The 17961-nt window shown below is 44.8% G+C and overlaps 1 protein-coding gene across 1 annotated transcript in view; it reads left to right on the top strand.

Annotated features, from left to right (window-relative positions):
• Positions 1-17961, top strand: part of MYO5B (myosin VB) — a 119468-nt gene that overhangs the window by 73012 nt on the left and 28495 nt on the right. Inside the window, exons 21-26 of the mRNA XM_041461684.1 lie at positions 1721-1877; positions 4549-4788; positions 9455-9694; positions 14554-14638; positions 16037-16185; positions 16909-17028. Of these exons, the coding sequence (XP_041317618.1) occupies positions 1721-1877; positions 4549-4788; positions 9455-9694; positions 14554-14638; positions 16037-16185; positions 16909-17028 (991 nt within the window). The remainder of the gene's footprint in view (positions 1-1720; positions 1878-4548; positions 4789-9454; positions 9695-14553; positions 14639-16036; positions 16186-16908; positions 17029-17961) is intronic.

The raw sequence follows: 17961 nt of genomic DNA, 5'->3' as shown, positions 1-17961 counted from the left end.
TGAAAACACCCCTGGCCACCTGGGTTTTCAATCTGTCGCGTCTTCTAGATCTTAAACTTGGGGGTTTATATGAGGAGCTTTGGAAGTGCTCTGCTCGCTTGAAAGCAAGACGTGTAATGTGTGTCTGGGTAAAACTGAGAGTTTCTGGGCTAAAGGTTGAGCTTACTTATTTCTGGCTCCTCTGTCTGGCTGTATTTAGGGGCAAGTGATCAGAATTTTTTGCCTCAAACTGGTTTCATATTTATGTTAGTTTAATTTCTAGGTGCTGGGCCAAGGTCATAACATAGACAATCTGGTTATAATGAGGTGACTGCAGTACTCTGAAGCATTTAGGTGAAAGTGTTTCACAGAATTAATATTTTCCTGGGACTGCCTTTGGTAAAGGGCATTTGGATCAGCTGGGGAAGGGCTGCCTAGTTGGTATGCACTCCTCCCCTGCAGGGACAAGGTTTGTGTCTCCTGATGTCCAGGGGGAGCTCTCAGGATTGATTGGCTCTATCCTTCCTAATGAGGAAAATCACTCCAAATCACTGGCAGGGGGGCTGTGTACAGTAGATAATAAAGGAGCCTAATGTTAACCCTTTCTGTGCAGGAACCCTTGTGTCAGTGGCTTGCTGGGGTTTCTGCAGGTAGCACTCTGCTGGAGGGTGGGCTGCTGGTGGCAGGTGTAGGGTAGATGTGAGGCAGGAGTGAAACAATGCAACAGCATCTCAACACACCGGCCACCTTCCTTCTTGTGGCCCTTCTATAAGCCAGACAATCAGCAGAAGAACATCAGAGATACTAGCTGAATTTGTGGTGTTATTTGTGATTGTGAAAGGGGTTGGTGTCAGTGAGAACCAGCAGCTGCAGAGTCTCTTCTACATAATTTTTCAGTTCCCCTCATTGTGCAGGGTTTGTAGGGTGGGATGGCATCTGAGTAACTACTGTCTCTTTTTGGAGGCAGGCCATCCCTTATCCTCTTCAGGAAGCCCTGGCTCAGTGGGTCCTAATGAGAAACCGTTTACCTCAATCAGAGGAATATATGAGCTAATCTGATGTGGCTCTTAGTTTTGATAGGCTTTTCACAAAATAAAAGAAATAGATCAAATTTCTGTACAATGCTGCATGCTGAGAGCAAGAAATGAATCATAAATCCAGCAAAACAAGCTAATTATCAAATTTAATGGAGGGTTTATGGGCATTTATTAACTGGTGTAACAGCAAATTGAACATGAGTTCAGCTAGAGAATGGGAGCAACATGGTGCAGAGCTGACCACATCCCTCATTATTTACTGTCTGTGAATGCCTTGAGGCTCTGCTCAGGAATGTTGCCAAAGCAGTGCACACCAGTTTAAATGTCAAATCAATTTGCTGCTGTTTTCACTGAGTCAGTAGTGTGCTTTTATAGTCAGGGAGGTATTGGAGCCAACCTGGGTGCTGGTTGGCACAAGGACACAAGGCAGAGAGTTCAAACCAAGGAAAACCTGGGGAGTACTTGGGTTTAATGCTGTTTGGGAAAAATGAGGTGTGCTGATCTGTGGTTCTAGTGCTCCTGGGTTCCATGGCTGCTGTCTGACAGCATGGAGGCTTTCTTAGCCCAGCTGTTGGGGTGGTCTTTCCTGAATACCATCAAGCCACATTGGACTAAAGTTTTCCTCTCCCCCTGGTTTAAAACTTACTGCATCAGGAAAAAAGTTGAGTTTATTTTCCCTGCTTACCCTCCTCCTGTGCATGCAGGCTTTTCCAGCACCTGAGGAGGACGAGGGCTGCCATCATCTTGCAGAAGCAGTACCGAATGCTGCGGATGCGCCGGGCCTTCCTCAGGGTCCGCAGCGCCACTCTCACCATCCAGGCTTTTGCTCGGGGCATGTTTGTCAGGAGGATTTACCACCAGGTACATCTCCAGCAGGGTCTTTGCACGAGGAAAAAACCTTTATGTTTACTTCTGTGGTGTGTTTGTTGTGGCTGTGTTGATGTTTGTGAAGCTGACAGCCCTCAGTGTTGCCAGAGAATGGACGGTTATGGCGAGCTTTGCTATTTAAAGCTGTGCAGGCAAAAACCATTTTGGCAGCAGCACCTCAGCAGAGCAGCTAAATGGAGTTGGTCACTGTGGTGCCAGGAGGTGTTGTGGAGATGTGGAAATGTCATTTGGTCTAACCTATGCTCTGCTGAAGCCTCCCCATCCCTGTGTCGGGGCTGCATGCAGGGGCTGTTCCTGGTAAGGTAGGAAGAAAAGGAGGGTCTGTCATGGAAGGCAGAAAGTAATTTATTGATAGAAATATCTCTTTAATTAGGTCTCTCCTTTATCTTTCTTTGTTAAACCTGGAGCGGGAGACAAAGGATTTAGTTTTCATGACAGCAGTGACATAGTAATAAATAATTGAATTCTGGGGTGGTTTGGGTGTAAGGGACCTTAAAGATCACTTCATTCTACCTCCTGCCAAAGGCAGGGACACCTTCCACTGTCCCAGGTTGCTCCAAGCCCTGTCCAGTTTGGTCTTGAGAACTTCCAGAGATCCAGGGACAGCCACAGCTTCTCTGGGAAACCTGTGCCAAGGCATGGCTACCCTCCCAGCCAGCAATTCCTTCCCAATATCCCATCTGTTCCTGCCCTCTGGCAGTGGGAGCCGTTGCCCTTTGTCCTGTCCCCTCATCACTTGTCCACTTTCTCCAGCTACACTCTGTTAGGAAACTGAGAACAGCTTTGGAGAATCTTCTGTCTACTCCTCAGACCCAGCACTGTGTTGGTAGTTACCTAAATTGGTGCCTAACTGGGTTGTGAGGCTACTCCAAGTGAGAGGCATCAAGATAGAAAAGCCTGTTCCTGGAAATAGTTGAAACTACCTGGACATCTGGTGACCTCCCAGAGAGACCAGGGCTGTCCTTTGAGACACAGCAGCTGGTGATAAGGAATTTGTGCTGCCACTGCTGTTTCAGCATCTATTTTTTAAAGTGGGAGCTTCTGCCGAGGAGGCAGCTGGTCCAGCAGTTAAACTCTCTAAGATTCAAGGCCACCCAAATCTTAAGCAGGTGTAAAAGTTGGTTGAAGGCCAGGCCTCTCTAATCTGAGCATCCTTCATCTCTGGAGCACCTGGGTATAGGTTTTAGATATAAGTGTTGGTTCCAGTGCATGTTCAGTGACAGATGCAGGGCTGTGGATGATGATCTGTGGGTGAGGGCATGCCCAGTGCCCACCCAAAATTTCGCTGTAAAGATGAAATAAGTGGCCAAGGCAATGCAGTGGGGTTTCTTCTACCTCTTTGGGATCACTAGCTTCCCCAGTTTATGAATGCTGAGGCTGGAGACATACAAAGCTCATTTCACACCCATTCTTGCTGCCTCCTAAATTCATACAATCCCTTTATTCTGAATTAAAATTTGCAACTGCAAAGAAAGCCTTAGGGTAAAACAAAGTATTTGTAAGAGAAGCTGAGAGGATAACCTTTTCTGAGACAACTTAACCCAAACTAATAACAATAAAATGTCTTGTAATCTTCAAATTCTCCTATTTATTTCCTTAGCAGGCTGAAGCATAAGGAAGTTATTAACAACATGCTGTTTGTATCTCTAAAATGTCAGCCTTCAATTTTAGACAGCAAAATTGAACTGCCACTGACTGACAAGATAGCTGTAAATTTTGGGGAAGAAATTCAATGCAAACATGCCAGAAATTTCATGAAAACAGGTAAAAATTACTACAAATTGAACCGTGCTAGAGAACTAGCTGCAGACTTTAGTGAAAGGACTCATGGTTTTATTTGAAGGTTATACACATGATATGAAATCCCATCAGGACAACATCTATCTGCAGTAAAAATTATCATAATGCAGAGGCGGAACACAGAAAAAAACCTACAGATCTGTTCTGGTTTGGGTGATGTCTGATGCTGAGGGGACAGTAAGTTCATTGCTGAGTGTTGGTGTGTCTGTTAATGAGTGTTTATTCTGGAGCTGTGTCTCTGGTGGATCTCAGTACTCTGCTGGGGTGGTCCACAAAGTCACACTTGAGCCCAGATGCTCCCACCAAGTCCTCATACCAGGATAATATCCCCTCATGTCACTGGCCAAGCAGGTCTTTACTTTGAGATCAAGCAGGCTCCTAGGAGAGGTGTCCTGCCTGCATCCATTGACAACAGTGCCTGTCGGTGAAGGAGGGTGCAAAGCCACAGCCTCTATTTCCAGCCATCAGCACCTGCATCTACCAGGACATTTCTTGGAGCAGAAACCCTTTCCAAGGCGGTTTGGGAAGAGTTTAATGTTTGTTGCGGCCAAACCAGAGTTGCTGTACAGGTGACTTTCCAGGAATGGCCTTAAGCTGAAGGAAAGTAGATTTAGAGAAGATATTGGGAAGGCTGTGAGGGTGGAGAGGCCCTGGCGCAGGTTTCCCAGAGCAGCCAGATCCCTGGAAGTTTCCAAGGACAGGTCGGAGCACCTTGATCTAGTGGAAGTGTCCCTGCCCACGGTGGATGATCTTTTAAGGTCCTTTCCAACCCAAACCATTCTGTGTTTCCTCAATTCCGTGCCTCGCCTCTGTTAACTGCCCCGTTGTGCCCGTGTTTTTGCAGATGCTGATGGAGCACAAGGCCACCGTCCTGCAGAAGTACGCGCGGGGCTGGCTGGCCCGCGCGCGGTTCCGCCGGGCCCAGGCCGCCGCCGTGGTGCTGCAGTGCCACTGGCGGCGCCTCAGGGCCCGGCGCCAGCTCCAGGCCCTCCGCATCGAGGCACGCTCGGCACAGCACCTCAAGAAGCTCAACATCGGCATGGAGAACAAGGTGGTGCAGCTGCAGAGGAAGGTGGACGAGCAGGTACGTCCCGGGCTGTTCTGGGATAGGCCCGGCCCAGACACTGCTTTGTGCCTTTTTCCGTGTCGTCTGGGAAGGGTCGTGTTGGGGCAGCCGGGCGTTTGTAAGAGCTTGCTCCAGGCTGTACTGGAATTGTTGTGGGGACTGCCCAGCAGGACTCGGAGGGGGAAAACAGAATGGCAGTTTTGTAAATTGTTGCTTGAAAACCCAAGCCAGCTCCATGTGTGTCGGTTTCTCTGGGTCTGGATTGAAGGCACTTGAGACGGTAGTTCACGCTCAGACTAAAGTGTTTATTATTTCTTATCAGTAAAACAATCTCACTACTGTGAGTTCAGCAGCTTTTCATTAGAAGGCACAAAATGGCTAACTATCTTTTGTTACAAGGTCTTTTAAGATTGAACTATCCAATTAAGAACTGACACCTAGAGTATTTTCCCTTTTAACCCAATAACTGATCCCAAAGAGCCCACAATGTGGACTTTTCTGCCCAATTACAAAATGCCACTCAAACCCATGAAGAAGAAGGAAGAAGAAGCATGAAGGGATGACACCCTGTGCCCTCCATCTTGCTTCCATCCACAACATACTAAAAATCCCAAATCCTAAATTTCTCACCAAGTGATACACCGACACTACTCTCTATAATCTATTTCACACTTTAGTGGATTCTGGTCTGTCTTGAAGTGTAGGAAATTTATTCCACGAATGAGGGTCAAAGTCAGTGGTCCCCTGGTGGTCAGGGCACCCTAGAGCAGACAGAGAAATATTCCCAGTGCTCTGGGTTTCCACACACATGGGATCCACTGTCACGGGTTTGGGGCTGAATTGCCCTGCTGTGCTCTTGGCTTTGTGGGCACTGAGCATGCAGAGTGTGTGCCACCACTGGTGTTGTGAACTGTGTGTCTTAGGAGTCACATTCCCTGGAAAATAAACAGCAATTTAGGTAAATGCTTTGTGTTACTAGACACAACAACTCTCTAGGAGTAAGGGGAGGTGGGATGGTGTGATGTGACAGATCCCTGAGTTGATGACCTTACACTGACTCTTTGATCACAGGGGTCTTTTCTTCAGTAGCCATTTGCCATTAATGAGCTGCAAAATAATGGTTTGATTTTACAGACATACCAGAATAATTTTTTACCTACTAATGTGTGCAAATTACTTTGTTAAATACCTTCTGTGTTGCTGTATAAGGAATTGAGGGGTGATCATAAGAAATGCTGAATGAGACCAAGTTGTATTGACTAATATCAACAGGGAAATTCACATCCACTTGTCCCCTTAAACCGAATTTTTACAGGTAGGAGAACATTCTCTTCAGTTGGGATTGCCCCTTATTTGTAGTACCAGTTTGTGATAATTCCAGTTTATCATTCTGAGGTGTTGTCAGAGACCCTTGTCCATTCCACACAGCTCCCTCACCAGCTGAAATCTCCCCACCCCAGTATGACAGGAGCAGTCCTGTGTTGGGGGTGGTGACAAGGGGCTCTGTGTTGGCTCAGACAGTGCAGACTCAGCACACACAGGGGGTTGCATTGCTGTGGTCACCCTCACTGCAGTGTTAATTGTCTGCACTGCATTAACTGCACCGCAACAGGGTCCAACTTCCAGACCCTGGTGTTTAATTTTAAAATGCCTGTTTCCATACTTAGATATTGCTAGCGGTAGGTTAGGAATTGGAAACTCAGAATAAGGTTTGAAAGGTATGACCTTTCATCCAGAGGGTATTTTGGTGGAATTGAATAGGATGAGTCATTCCTGGTCGAGATAATTTGGGCTGCACTCATGCAATGAGTGTGAACATCAGTGCTGGATCTGCTGAGCAGCTGGACTTGACACTGGAACATCAGCAATATTTTACAGTTTGTATTTTCCCCTATTTTCTTTCTAGGAGAAGTGTGGCAGTAGAACAGTGAAGGAAAAAACCCCAACATTTGGTTAACATTGTCTTTCCTGTCATGGGTTATGAAAGCAGCAGAAGGATCTGCTTTAGGGAAGGAGTCATGGAGAGCTTTTAACCAGGCAGAAATAATGGTCTCAAACTCATTTTTCTCTCCCTCAGTCTCTCCATAGACCATTTTGTAGGAGTTTCTTTGATGTTTTCCGTGTAGCTTTTCCTGCTCTGGGTTACACATGGTGGTCTGTCCAGTGAGCTGAATTTAACCATCCTTCCAGGGCTGCCAGGTTTCCCTGGGATGCTTTGGAAGTGCTAAGGAGCACCGTTCCAGTAGATTCTCTTTTCAGTGCACTGAATCTTTTTTCTGGCACGGTGCGTTTGCAGTATCGTAGTTTCCCTGAAGGATCTTGCTTTCAGTCCTTGCTAATCTATAAACACAACCTTTGAAAATACCAGTTAAGTTTACAAGAAAAAAGAGCATATAGCAGGTAACCTGGAGAGCTGCAGTTGTGTTGGTTTTTTTGAGTGGCTGTGGAAGAAAATGTTTCTATTTCTGCTACTTTAGCTCATGCATGAGTAGAGATGCAATCCTCCGTGTGCCCCCAAGGAAGAGATCTTTCTTTGAAAACATTACAACCTATTATTGTATGTCAGCCTCGGCTCAGATGCTCTGGCATCTGTAACTGGAATCATTTAATTAGATTTTTCAATCAGTGAGCGATTTTTTGCACACTGAAGAAAGATTTTGATCTATTTTGCTGTATCCTCTCTGGAGCACTTTCTTTTCTATTCACATTGGACCAATTCCTTCTCTTTTTTTCTTCTGTTTGTTTTTTTTTTTTTTTTTCCCCTTCAGGTAATTTTCTTTAAATCTGTTTTTTGGAATTGCCTGAGACACTTACAAGGCATGTGCCTAATTTAGTGTTGCATGTTCTTGCAGCCAATATTTAGACACACTGTGAGCTCTCTACTGTGCAAGCACTACTATCTCTGTGAGCATTTTTGTGAATAAGATTAGTTTGGGTAACAAACTGAGGAATTTGTTACATCTGCCTTTGGTAGCAAAATAAATTAGGTTTTTTTACAGAGCCTGGGTTGAAACCAGGACTGTCTCAGATCTGCAGGGCTGGATAATAAATTGAAAAAACAGCAAGTTTGAATTTAACAGGGTCTGTTGAGCAATCTCTGATTGCAGTGGGGAACAACCCAGTAAATGCTCTTTCATGTCAGTAGTTTTTAATAAAAAAATCCCAGAACATTCCTGTGCATTTATCTTGTATTTAATGAAAATCTTGGTTGGGTGTTGTGTAAAACCATATACACAGGGTTCTGAACATGCATTTATTTGGAAATATCTTCAGAGCCCCTCTGCTCTGGAGCCAGCCTGGCCCAGCTGGGGCTGTTCCCCTGCACAAGAGAAGGCTCCAGGGACACCTCAGAGCCCCTGCCAGGGCCTCCAGGGGCTCCAGGAGAGCTGCACAGGGACTGGGGACAAGGCCTGCAGGGACAGCACACAGGCAATGGCTGCCACTGCCACAGGGCAGGCACAGATTTTGGGATCTTGGGAAGGAATTGCTGGCTGGCAGGGTGGGCAGGCCCTGGCACAGGTGCCCAGAGCAGCTGTGGCTGCCCCTGGATCCCTGGCAGTGCCCAAGGCCAGGCTGGATGGGGCTTGGAGCAGCCTGGGACAGGGGAAGGTGTCCCTGCCCATGGCAGGGATCATGATGTCCCTTCCTGCTCAAATCATTCTAGGAGTCTATGAAATGCCTTTGGTCATGCAGAAATTATAATTTCCTAATATGATACGAATGCTGAATTTTGATGTTCATTAATAATTCATTACTAGGGAGCAAAGGAAGAAAATGTTGATATGCTTCATTTACTTGTTTTTCTATTTGAGATGTGTCTTTATCTTGCTTCAGAGCACTGAGATGCAGTGAGAGGGGGTGCTTTGGGAGGTCACCTTAAGAAGGGCCAGAAGGATGATCAGAGCAAACTTGAAAGAACAGAATGCATTTAAAGTTTCAAAATGCTTCTTGTGGTATCAAGATTATCTACCCACAGTCAGCACAGCTTATGTAGTAGGCTTTTAATGAAGCTCTAGGTCTTTGGCCTGGGGATGCCTAATAATGATGATGTTTTATTAGTCACAATGTAGTGCCCATTGACTTTGATTTGAAGCCGAAAATTCAGCTAAGCCTGCTAAATTTTCAGTTTTGAAAACTGGGGAGAAAATCAGTGCTAAGTGCTAGAAGTGAAAACCTGAGCAAATGAAAGGATGGCTGAGCTGGCGCATGACCTAACTGGAGTCTGGGGAGCTCCTTGTGCTTGAAGCTGCAGTTCTGTATTGTCACTCCAGATTTCTGCAGGCATGGGGTTCAGGAATAGAAGTGTAAACTGCAAAAGAAATCCTACAAACCCCCCAGAACTGCAAACCAATCACATTAAGCAATGCTGCTTGGAAATAGAAGTGTAGTATTTTGGTTTGGTTGCCAGTGCTACCAAGAGTTATTTGCCTTTGCTCTGAGTGATATCAGCGTAGTACCAATTTGACAAATACTTCTGTAATTGTTGCCAAAATATTATTGAGTTTTTGTCGCAGTCTGGAAATAGCTTTGTGAGCTTCAATAGGACATGCATGGAAAAGTTTGTTATTGTGGGTCTGTCATCCACCATGCTTGAGGATTTGAGTGGTTACTTTTGTAGTGCATCACTGCATGCATTGATGTCACTTGTGCTCTTGTTTTCTTCTTTCTGGGATGCTGGCTGCAGAACAAGGAGAACAAGCTTCTGAATGAGCAGCTGTCCATGCTGACATCAGCCCACTCCTCCGAGGTGGAGAAACTGAAGAAGGAGCTGCAGCAGTACCAGCAGACCCAGCAGGGTGATGGCAAGCAGCTCCTCAGCCTGCAGGAGGAGATGGAGAAGCTGCGGATGGAGCTGGAGAGGGCTCATGGGGAGAGGGAGGTCCTGGAGGACAGCCACGGCAAGGAGAGGGACCTGCTGAGGAAGGTACCTCTGTCTGTCTGTCTGTCTGTCTGTCTCCTGCAGGTGTCCATGCTGGTGAGAGCTTGCTCTTCACAGCTCTGAAGGGGAGTGTTGTTCTTTGAGTGTTATTTCTGCTGCTGAACGCCCCTAGGATTTACCCCAGCTCCTGGGGCAGGACAAGTGGATGTCCCTGCAGGAGCAGTGGCTGCCTTGTGTCAGGACACCCCAGCCTTTTCTGTGCCTTTTGTGCTGCCAATCACAAAGAAATGCCCCAAACCGGAACACATCTGGAAATCGGGATGCCTAATATAACCATGAACATCATGGAATCACAGAGTTGTAAAGGCTGAAAAAGACCTGTAAAATCACCAAGTCCAACCTTCAGCCCAGCACCACCCATCCAGCACTAAATCGTGTCCTCAAGTGTTGTGTTCAGCACTAAACTGTGTCCTCTGTGTGGTTTTTGAACACTTCCAGGGCTGGTGACTCCACCGCTGCCCCCAGCAGTCTGTTCCAATGCTTTACAAGCCTCTTAGTGCAAAAAGTTTCCCTAATATCCAATCTAAACCTGCCCTGGCACTACTTGAAGCTGCTTTTCTTGTCCTGAGATTCATGTAAATGCCAGAGCTTCATGTGTATACAGTGATTTCTCATGGTGTCTAATGCAAATTACTGGGGAGGTCTGTCACAGCTGCTGCAAATATTAGAAAGATGTAAATATTCCTCATCCCAGCCCAGGATAGGACACAAGGCTCAGTTTCTGACATAGCTGGTGTTGTAGGTAACACAGAGTATGATCAATGTGTGGACCAGCTTCCCTCCCTGAGGAGAGGCACTGCTCCAGCACCAGCTTCTCGTTCTAAGAGGCTTTTATAGCATTTGGAGGTGGGATGTACACTAAATGGATTATTTTTTTTTTCTTCCTCCTTCATGCAAGCCCACAGAATATCCTGGTTTGGAAGGGAACCACAAGGACAATCAAGTGCAGCTCCTGTGCTTTATCTCTTGGGGTGGGAGTGGTCCAACACTGCCACCCTTGTACAAGAAGGCATTCTAGTGGGAGAAAGTGATTTCAGAGTGTAGAGTTTGTTCTGCAAATAGCAAAGATGGGCCTTTTGCCCTGAATTTCTTTGCTGATCAGATTAATTCTGAGTAATACCCATTCTCTTAACCCGAGGCACTGAGATGAGAGTTCAGTTTCTTTCTGCAAATGCTTGTGGCTGCTCAGGTTAAATCCATGATATCTCTTCTGCATCAAAAATTGAATTGAATCTTTGATCTTGCTATTGGAAATAATTTAGGGCTTTTCTACTCAATAAATTGCAAAGAAAAAGCTGTTTTGCAGCTGTTATTCTAGAACAGTACATGTTGTGTGACAACCTGAAGAGGAGTCACTTTTGGAAATTTAAAAAAAAAAACCCAAAAACAAGAGCCCTGGAATTAGCTGTGTTATTATTACAGTGGAGGCTCTTCTAGTGCACTTCACACAGCACCATTGCTGTGGCCAGCCTCCCCCCGAGGCCGAGCCCTCAGGTGGTGGGTTTGGCTGAGGAGCTGTGGTGAAGGACTGTGGTCAGGGTGATTTACCCTGAACCTCTGGCATGACTAAAATGCACTTTTGGGTGTTCTTCTCAAAGAGATGAACAGTCTGTACACTTGCTGTCCTTGGCTGGACCAAGAGAGCTGCCAGGTGATCACTTGCTCCACTCCTGGCACTTGTGGTGCACCACTCAGGGACATGTGAAACCAGTGATTTCCTTTTAAAATGATTAGATTCTTTTTGGCACAGGGCTCTGTTCATTAGCTGGGTGCAGCATAGGCTTTTAGGGCCTGAAAGGATGCCTGATTTTAAGGGTGATGAAGCTGGGGATAAACTGTGTCTCTTTGTTCTTGATTGCAAATCGCCCTTGAGCACTTGGATGGAAGGTTGGATTAATCACTGAAGAAATGCTTTTAAAAAGCATGAAAACAAAGCAGAAGCTTTCCCTTGTTGTAAAAGTGCCCACAGCAGAGCAAAGACTGTGCATTTCACCATGAAAATAGACGGTTTAATTATAAAACATTTCTAATGGTGCAGGCTCCTATTTCTGACATTAGCTTTACATTGCTCCCTTCGGTTCCTTGTAAGTGGGAAGATGGAGAGGACCTGTGTCCTTCCTGAAAATATTAATTTAGCCAGAACACTTCCCAAGAAAAGTTCTGGGAAGAGATTTTGGAGTTGTTCTAATATCTGCTAGAAGCTGGGAAGCATAATGAAACTAAATTCAGGTGAGAAACAGTTTTTGCCTTCAATATCAAGATGACACCATGGGCATGGTTGTAGTGGGACAGATTCCCAAAGACATCTCACTTCTGACTGAGACTGAGATGAGCCTTTAATTTTTCTGAAGCTCCTGCAAATCCATGTCAGTTATGATTTAGTTACTGACAAAAAGTCCTTTAATCTCTTCATCATAGCTATTCTGTCCTTAGTTTTAGAATAGCTCTTCTTATTTAATTTTATGATAAAGTTTGAAACATCTGGGTAAGTACCAACTGCTCCTTCCAGGGCTTTTGGTAGCACCTATTCTTCTCACTTGGTGGGCTAGGATAATTGACAGCCTGGCCAGGAATTTAATTAGGAAAGTGCCAAATGCCATCATCCTTTCCTTACAAGACTGGGGGAGGATGGAAGGCAGGCCTTATGAGCAGGTTTTTCCAAGGAGACACTTAGATAAGAGCTGCAGCCATCACAGGTGCTCCCTGCTCAGCATCTTCCACAGAAATCTTTGGAAGCAGGTGCTCTTGCATTTGAAGCACCTCCAAAGATCTGTTTCCTGTGAAAGGAGAAGCAGGAGGTACAAAAGTTGTCCGTGTAGGTATCAGGGATGGAGTTGGTGTTGCTTGGCCATTGTGTGACCTGCTCCCTTTGCCTCTCCCCGGGTGTAGTGGACCCTTCATGTTCCCACTGGGCTTGGTTACACACAGGTCTTGATCTCTGAGCATGTTCCTGTTTCACGTAGAAACAGGAATGCAGAAAACAAATCCAGTGGCTTAAGAGAACATCTTAAAAATACCTCTGCCCAACCTGGATTAGAAATTTAAAAATCTGAGAATGATTTTTGTGGATTCTCTTAAGTCTTGCTCTTCCAAATATTCTCTCAGCACAGTTGAGAAGACTCAGGATTTTTGCCCAGTTTTGTTTTCCAACCATTATAGCTTTGGGCAGAGAATTCCTTATCAGCACCCAATAAAAAGCATTAGTAAAATAATCCCACTGTCTTTAATATTTTCCTGATGGAATGAACAAGTAGAGCTCCTTGCTGTCCCACTGTAGCACAGGTTTTCCTCCATACTGTCACTCCTGCATCTCTTCTCCAGTTTTTAAAGAATTCTTCCTACCTTGAAGACACTCGTGCTAATCTAATGACAGATGTGATTTATGTTGAAGGAGTGCAGTTGGTTTTGGTATAGAATATTAAAATCTTGGCTCAGTTCACAGCATTTAAAACATGAGTAGTTCTGTATGCTTAAATTGTGGGGTTTTTCACTTTCTAGTTGTACATCCAGACTCCAGCCTTCAGTGAGAGGTGCAGACAGATGTAATGCAGACAGCTGGAGTAAATTAACAGGGAGAGTAATGAGTGGGGAGGTTTTTCAGTTTGTGCATGGATCAGGACTGATTCAGTTGTGACTTACATTAAAATATTCACTGTGCTTTGTCCTCATCATTAGCATGTATCTGGCATCCAGTGTTTGATAAAATGCCTTAATTTGAACATGCTTGTGTGGAAGACTGAAATCTGTGCTAGGAATGCACGCCAGCTGGGCTGCCTATAAATTCAATCTAGTGATGACAGCAAAATTATTACTCTTGGGCTCTGAAAACTCTTATTGTGGTGTTTACATTGTTGTTTATCGTTGGCGCCTTCAGATCCTTCTGCTGTGTGTATCTGTTTCCTAAGCAGTGACTACAGGAAGTGAAGGAGCAGGCATAGGGGATGACACGTGCTGGGATGATGTGTGTTCTCCCCCTGACAGCAGCAGAATCATCCTGCTTAGCTGTGGCAGCGAATTTTACTTGACAGTATGATGGTTGTGTGTTTTGAGATAGCGCTGTTGAATGCACCAGAATTCAGGAGGCTGACTAATGTTCCAGGATTGATTGCTGTCAGCATCAGTCCAGCCTTGCAGTTGTGACAAGTGAAAATAGCACTTTTCAGGATTTAGTTCCTGTTCTCATTATTTTTTATGAGGCAATTGTTGTTAATAGTTCCTAAATATGCTGCTGTTGTTTTGCTAAGGGCTCTGGTACATGTCATTCCTCGCTGTACCAGAAGTTCTGTAGCTGTGGGAAGCACTGAAGTGACTCATCATGCTGCATGGATTGGGTACAATAAAGTTAAAAAAGCCTGATCTATTCACTCAGCTCACATTCACTGTGTCCATCTCAGCTCCTGAAGTGCTACATCTCTGGGAACAAGCAGCAGATTTATTTCCCCAGCAGCTGTGACGTGGTGCTGTGACTTGAAGACAATGATGAAGCCCATTGAAATCTAAATATAAACCTCTGATCTGATGACCTGATCACTTACAAGAACTGTGCCCCTGCAGGTCATACCCACCAAGTCCAGCTGCTCAGTATTTTGTAAGATTCTGCTGAAAATGTTGATTTAAGGGACAAGTGCACTCAGGAAGGGGAAAGTTATTCTCTTTTGTAGCACTGCATTTCTCCCGTGTTTCTGCTACTGGTGTACAAAGGATAAGTGGCTAAGCACAGGGGAACAGATCTTTTAAAGAGTAAAGAGAGGCCGAACAAAGCCCCCTGTCTCCTGCCAGGTGAAATTAATCCCTGCAGGAGCTCTGCCCTGCAGCCAGCAGTGACTCTCTGCCTTGTTCCCTAGCGCATCTCCGACCTGGAAGAAGAAAACGCTCTCCTGAAGCAAGAAAAAGAGGAGCTGAACAGCAGGATCCTCTGTCAGTCTGAAGGTAGGAAAAACTGCCTATGGCATCGTCATGCCTCCATTAGACAAGGGCTTAATCTTCTCCCCTGAAGCTCATTTTCCCTGCCTTGAAAAGTGCTAATCTTCCTATGACCCTCTCCAGGTGGCTTTTGTTTTGTATTTTGTTGTGCAGGTAGTTCTGTTCATGCTGTCCTACTGCATGAACAGAGCTACCTGCACAATAGGTAAACCAGAGGCCAGTTTAAGTGGTGAAATACAGAATAAAGTACCTAGCAAGGCTTTTTAGTTCAGTTATGTTAAAGCATTTCATGCAGACAGTGTGGGAGACAGTGAAGCTGATGGAGTAGGGAATATCTGTGTCCCAAGAATAATTAATAAAGGATCCAAAGGATAGCACAATTCGCACAATTCACATTATTGAGCTGTGGCAAAGGATTTCTCTAGTGTGACGAGCCTGTAAGTGTTTTTTAAAAGCAGAGACTTAGCTGGCAAGTCATACACAGGGGAAGCAACTGGGAAGATCCCATTTCACAAAAGGAACTCTCATGCATGTATTATGCTTTTCTAATTTTTGTCATCCTTTTCAGCTTTGATTTTGCAGCAGGATTTACAAAGGTCATCATGCTGTGGATATAACTACCACTGCTCTGTGGTACTTGTGAAGTGCCTTTTGCTCCTAGCCTAACACAAAATGAAGGAATGACGATAACATATGAAGAAGAAACTTGCTGCAAATATTTATTCACCCCTTACAGGATGCTTTTGGAGCATCTAAGATGGGAGAAAGGGAGTGGGTTGATTTGTTGTTCACCCATTTAAAACAACACATGGACTACATTTGCCTGGTTTCTCAGGAAGAGGAGAGGGCAGGTTTGCTTCCAGAGGGGAGTTTTTAACAAATGACTGAATTTATTTGGATGAAAACGTCTTTGAACCCCACAATCTTGCCATGGTAAATGGTTAATGACGACATGAGGAAGAGCTGCAGCTGTTGCTTTCCTCCTGTGCCAAAGCTGCTGGTGGGAAGCAGGCAGGAAAGTTTCTATATGCAGCAAGTACCACCTTTTCAACCCAATGTATTTCTGTACCATGCTGGTCTTTTCTTAAGTGGGTTTATGGCTGGTCCATGGGAGCTGGAGCTGCCACAGTTAAATGACAGTTTGTAGGCACTGGAGGTTTCTCTTTAACTCGAGGCAAAGGACTGCTCTGCAAGCAGAAGAGCTCAAGCTGTTTCAAATATTGAGGAGACAAATGCAGATTATAATAGTCTCTAAATATTAGTGAATGCTTACATGCATTTTAAAGGCTCGTGGCAGAGTATTTTGTTCATTAGTTGTTGTTGTTGTTCCACATGTTTACAAGAAGCTTGTTTCTCAGCTAAAGTTTGTAATTTCTTTATTTTCCCCCCCTTCCTATTTTAAAGATGAATTTGCACGAAACACAGTTGAGGAAAATATGCAGATGAAAAAAGAGCTGGAAGAAGAAAGATCTCGTTATCAGAACCTGGTTAAAGAGTATGCAAGTCTGGAGCAGAGATATGACAACTTGAGAGATGAAATGACTATTTTTAAGGTAATGAAGCTGGAATTATCCCTCGTGCCCTGGACCTGATGTTGGCGCCTAGATAACGTGGCTCACTCACAGCATTCAACAGAACTGCCATTAGTGGGCAGTTTGTGCTTGATATTTCTAAGGATACCTATCTGCACTGCAGCCAAACTTTTGTGTGCCTTGCAAAAGGAGCTTGGTCTTGCGTGCTTCTCTGTGAAATGCTTAGAGATGTCTGTGAACCTCAGCAGAAGCTGGGTCATGCTTAATGCTGTTATGCTTTTGTGTCAGTGATGTTCATGTGTAGGTGTTGGGTTAAAAAAGCAAACAAACAAAACCTCCAGCAATGTGACCTCAGAACTGCAAAACCCAGAGTTTTTATGGCATTGCTAAAGTGTTAGAAAAACTTTTGAAAATCTGAGTGCTGCTGGATTTGATGGAAGGCTGGGTGTTTAAAGAGGGTTCTGGAGGGTGCTGTCAGCAGCACAACCTTGAGCTCAGATTTGCATGTTCACACTTACCAGGCATTTGGTGTCATGAAGAGCCTTTAATTCATGCAGAATTTTTAAGCTGAGCTTCTATATCACTTCTGCACTTTGAATTTTAAGGGTAGGGCACAAAAACTTAGAACATGTAATTCTCTGTAGGTAACAAGTATATAGTCACATATTTGCTCTCAAGAAGCAACACTTGGAGAGGAGTCCTTCAACACTGGGTGCTTTATGTGTCTGCCTCATTTCTTGGCAGCAAACACCGGGGCACAGGAGAAACCCATCCAACCAGAGCAGCTTGGAGTCTGATTCCAATAACCCATCCATCTGCACCTCTGAGATCGGGGACACCGAGGATGTGATACAGCAGGTGGAGGTACAGCAAATGGGGAGGGAGGGCAGAGTGTGATGGGTGTGGGGTTTGCAGCACCGTGGGGCAGTGCAGGCTGGGCAGTGAGGTGTGATGGATGAAATTGATTCCATGGTGTAGAAATGCATCCTTAATTGTGTGAGAGGGACTGCAGGGTTGTGGTGCTCTGGCAAATTCTACTTGTTTGCAGCATCAGGGCTCTAAAAATAATACAGCACTGTCTTTGGGCCATACCAGCTTGAAGACTGATGAAAATTCATCACAGCAGTTACACCCAGTGCTGATGGATCATGACTGTATCATGATCCCTCTCTGCAAGGACACCAGAATTCATTGGCCTCTTGCCCTGAGCATTTTCATTCCCAAGCATCTTCACTGATGCTTTGCTGGCCAGCACGGCCCTGTAATCAAATCAACAGTCTCCTAATGCAGAAAAGAGCAGCACAAATTGGCTTGGCTATCAAGAAGCCTGTGGAAAAGGGAAATGTGTTTTTTACTTACATCTGACAGAATAGGCTGCTTTTTAAACTCCACTTTTCTGACACTTGAGCACTAACAGGTGATCAGTATCCCTAGGGCCATCCCTACCCTTGCAGGACCATATTTTGTGTTCCAGTACACGCGTGCAGAAACCCCCATTTCCCTCTGCTGGCTGCTGCATTATATTGCTTTGGTATTTTTGAACAGCTCTGAAAGCATTTTCTGAAGTTAAAATAATCAGTATTGACAATGCATTGATATAAAATATTCCAGGTGTGGGCAGTTAAAAAAACCCAACAAATAAACACTTCACTAAAAGGGGCATTTTTTATATTCTTAACCCACATCACCTACTTCTGTTGGGCTGTTAAGCATTCAGTGATGTATCAAAACAAGTCAGGCATTTTACTGACATTAAAAATAGGTGTTTAAAATGTGGATTTGCTCTTTGGAAGTGCA

This window comes from Pyrgilauda ruficollis, unplaced genomic scaffold, assembly GCF_017590135.1.
Source record: "Pyrgilauda ruficollis isolate IOZ18807 unplaced genomic scaffold, ASM1759013v1 scaffold150, whole genome shotgun sequence".
NCBI classification, from domain to species: Eukaryota; Metazoa; Chordata; class Aves; order Passeriformes; family Passeridae; genus Pyrgilauda; species Pyrgilauda ruficollis.
This window is presented reverse-complemented; position numbering and strand designations above follow the sequence as displayed.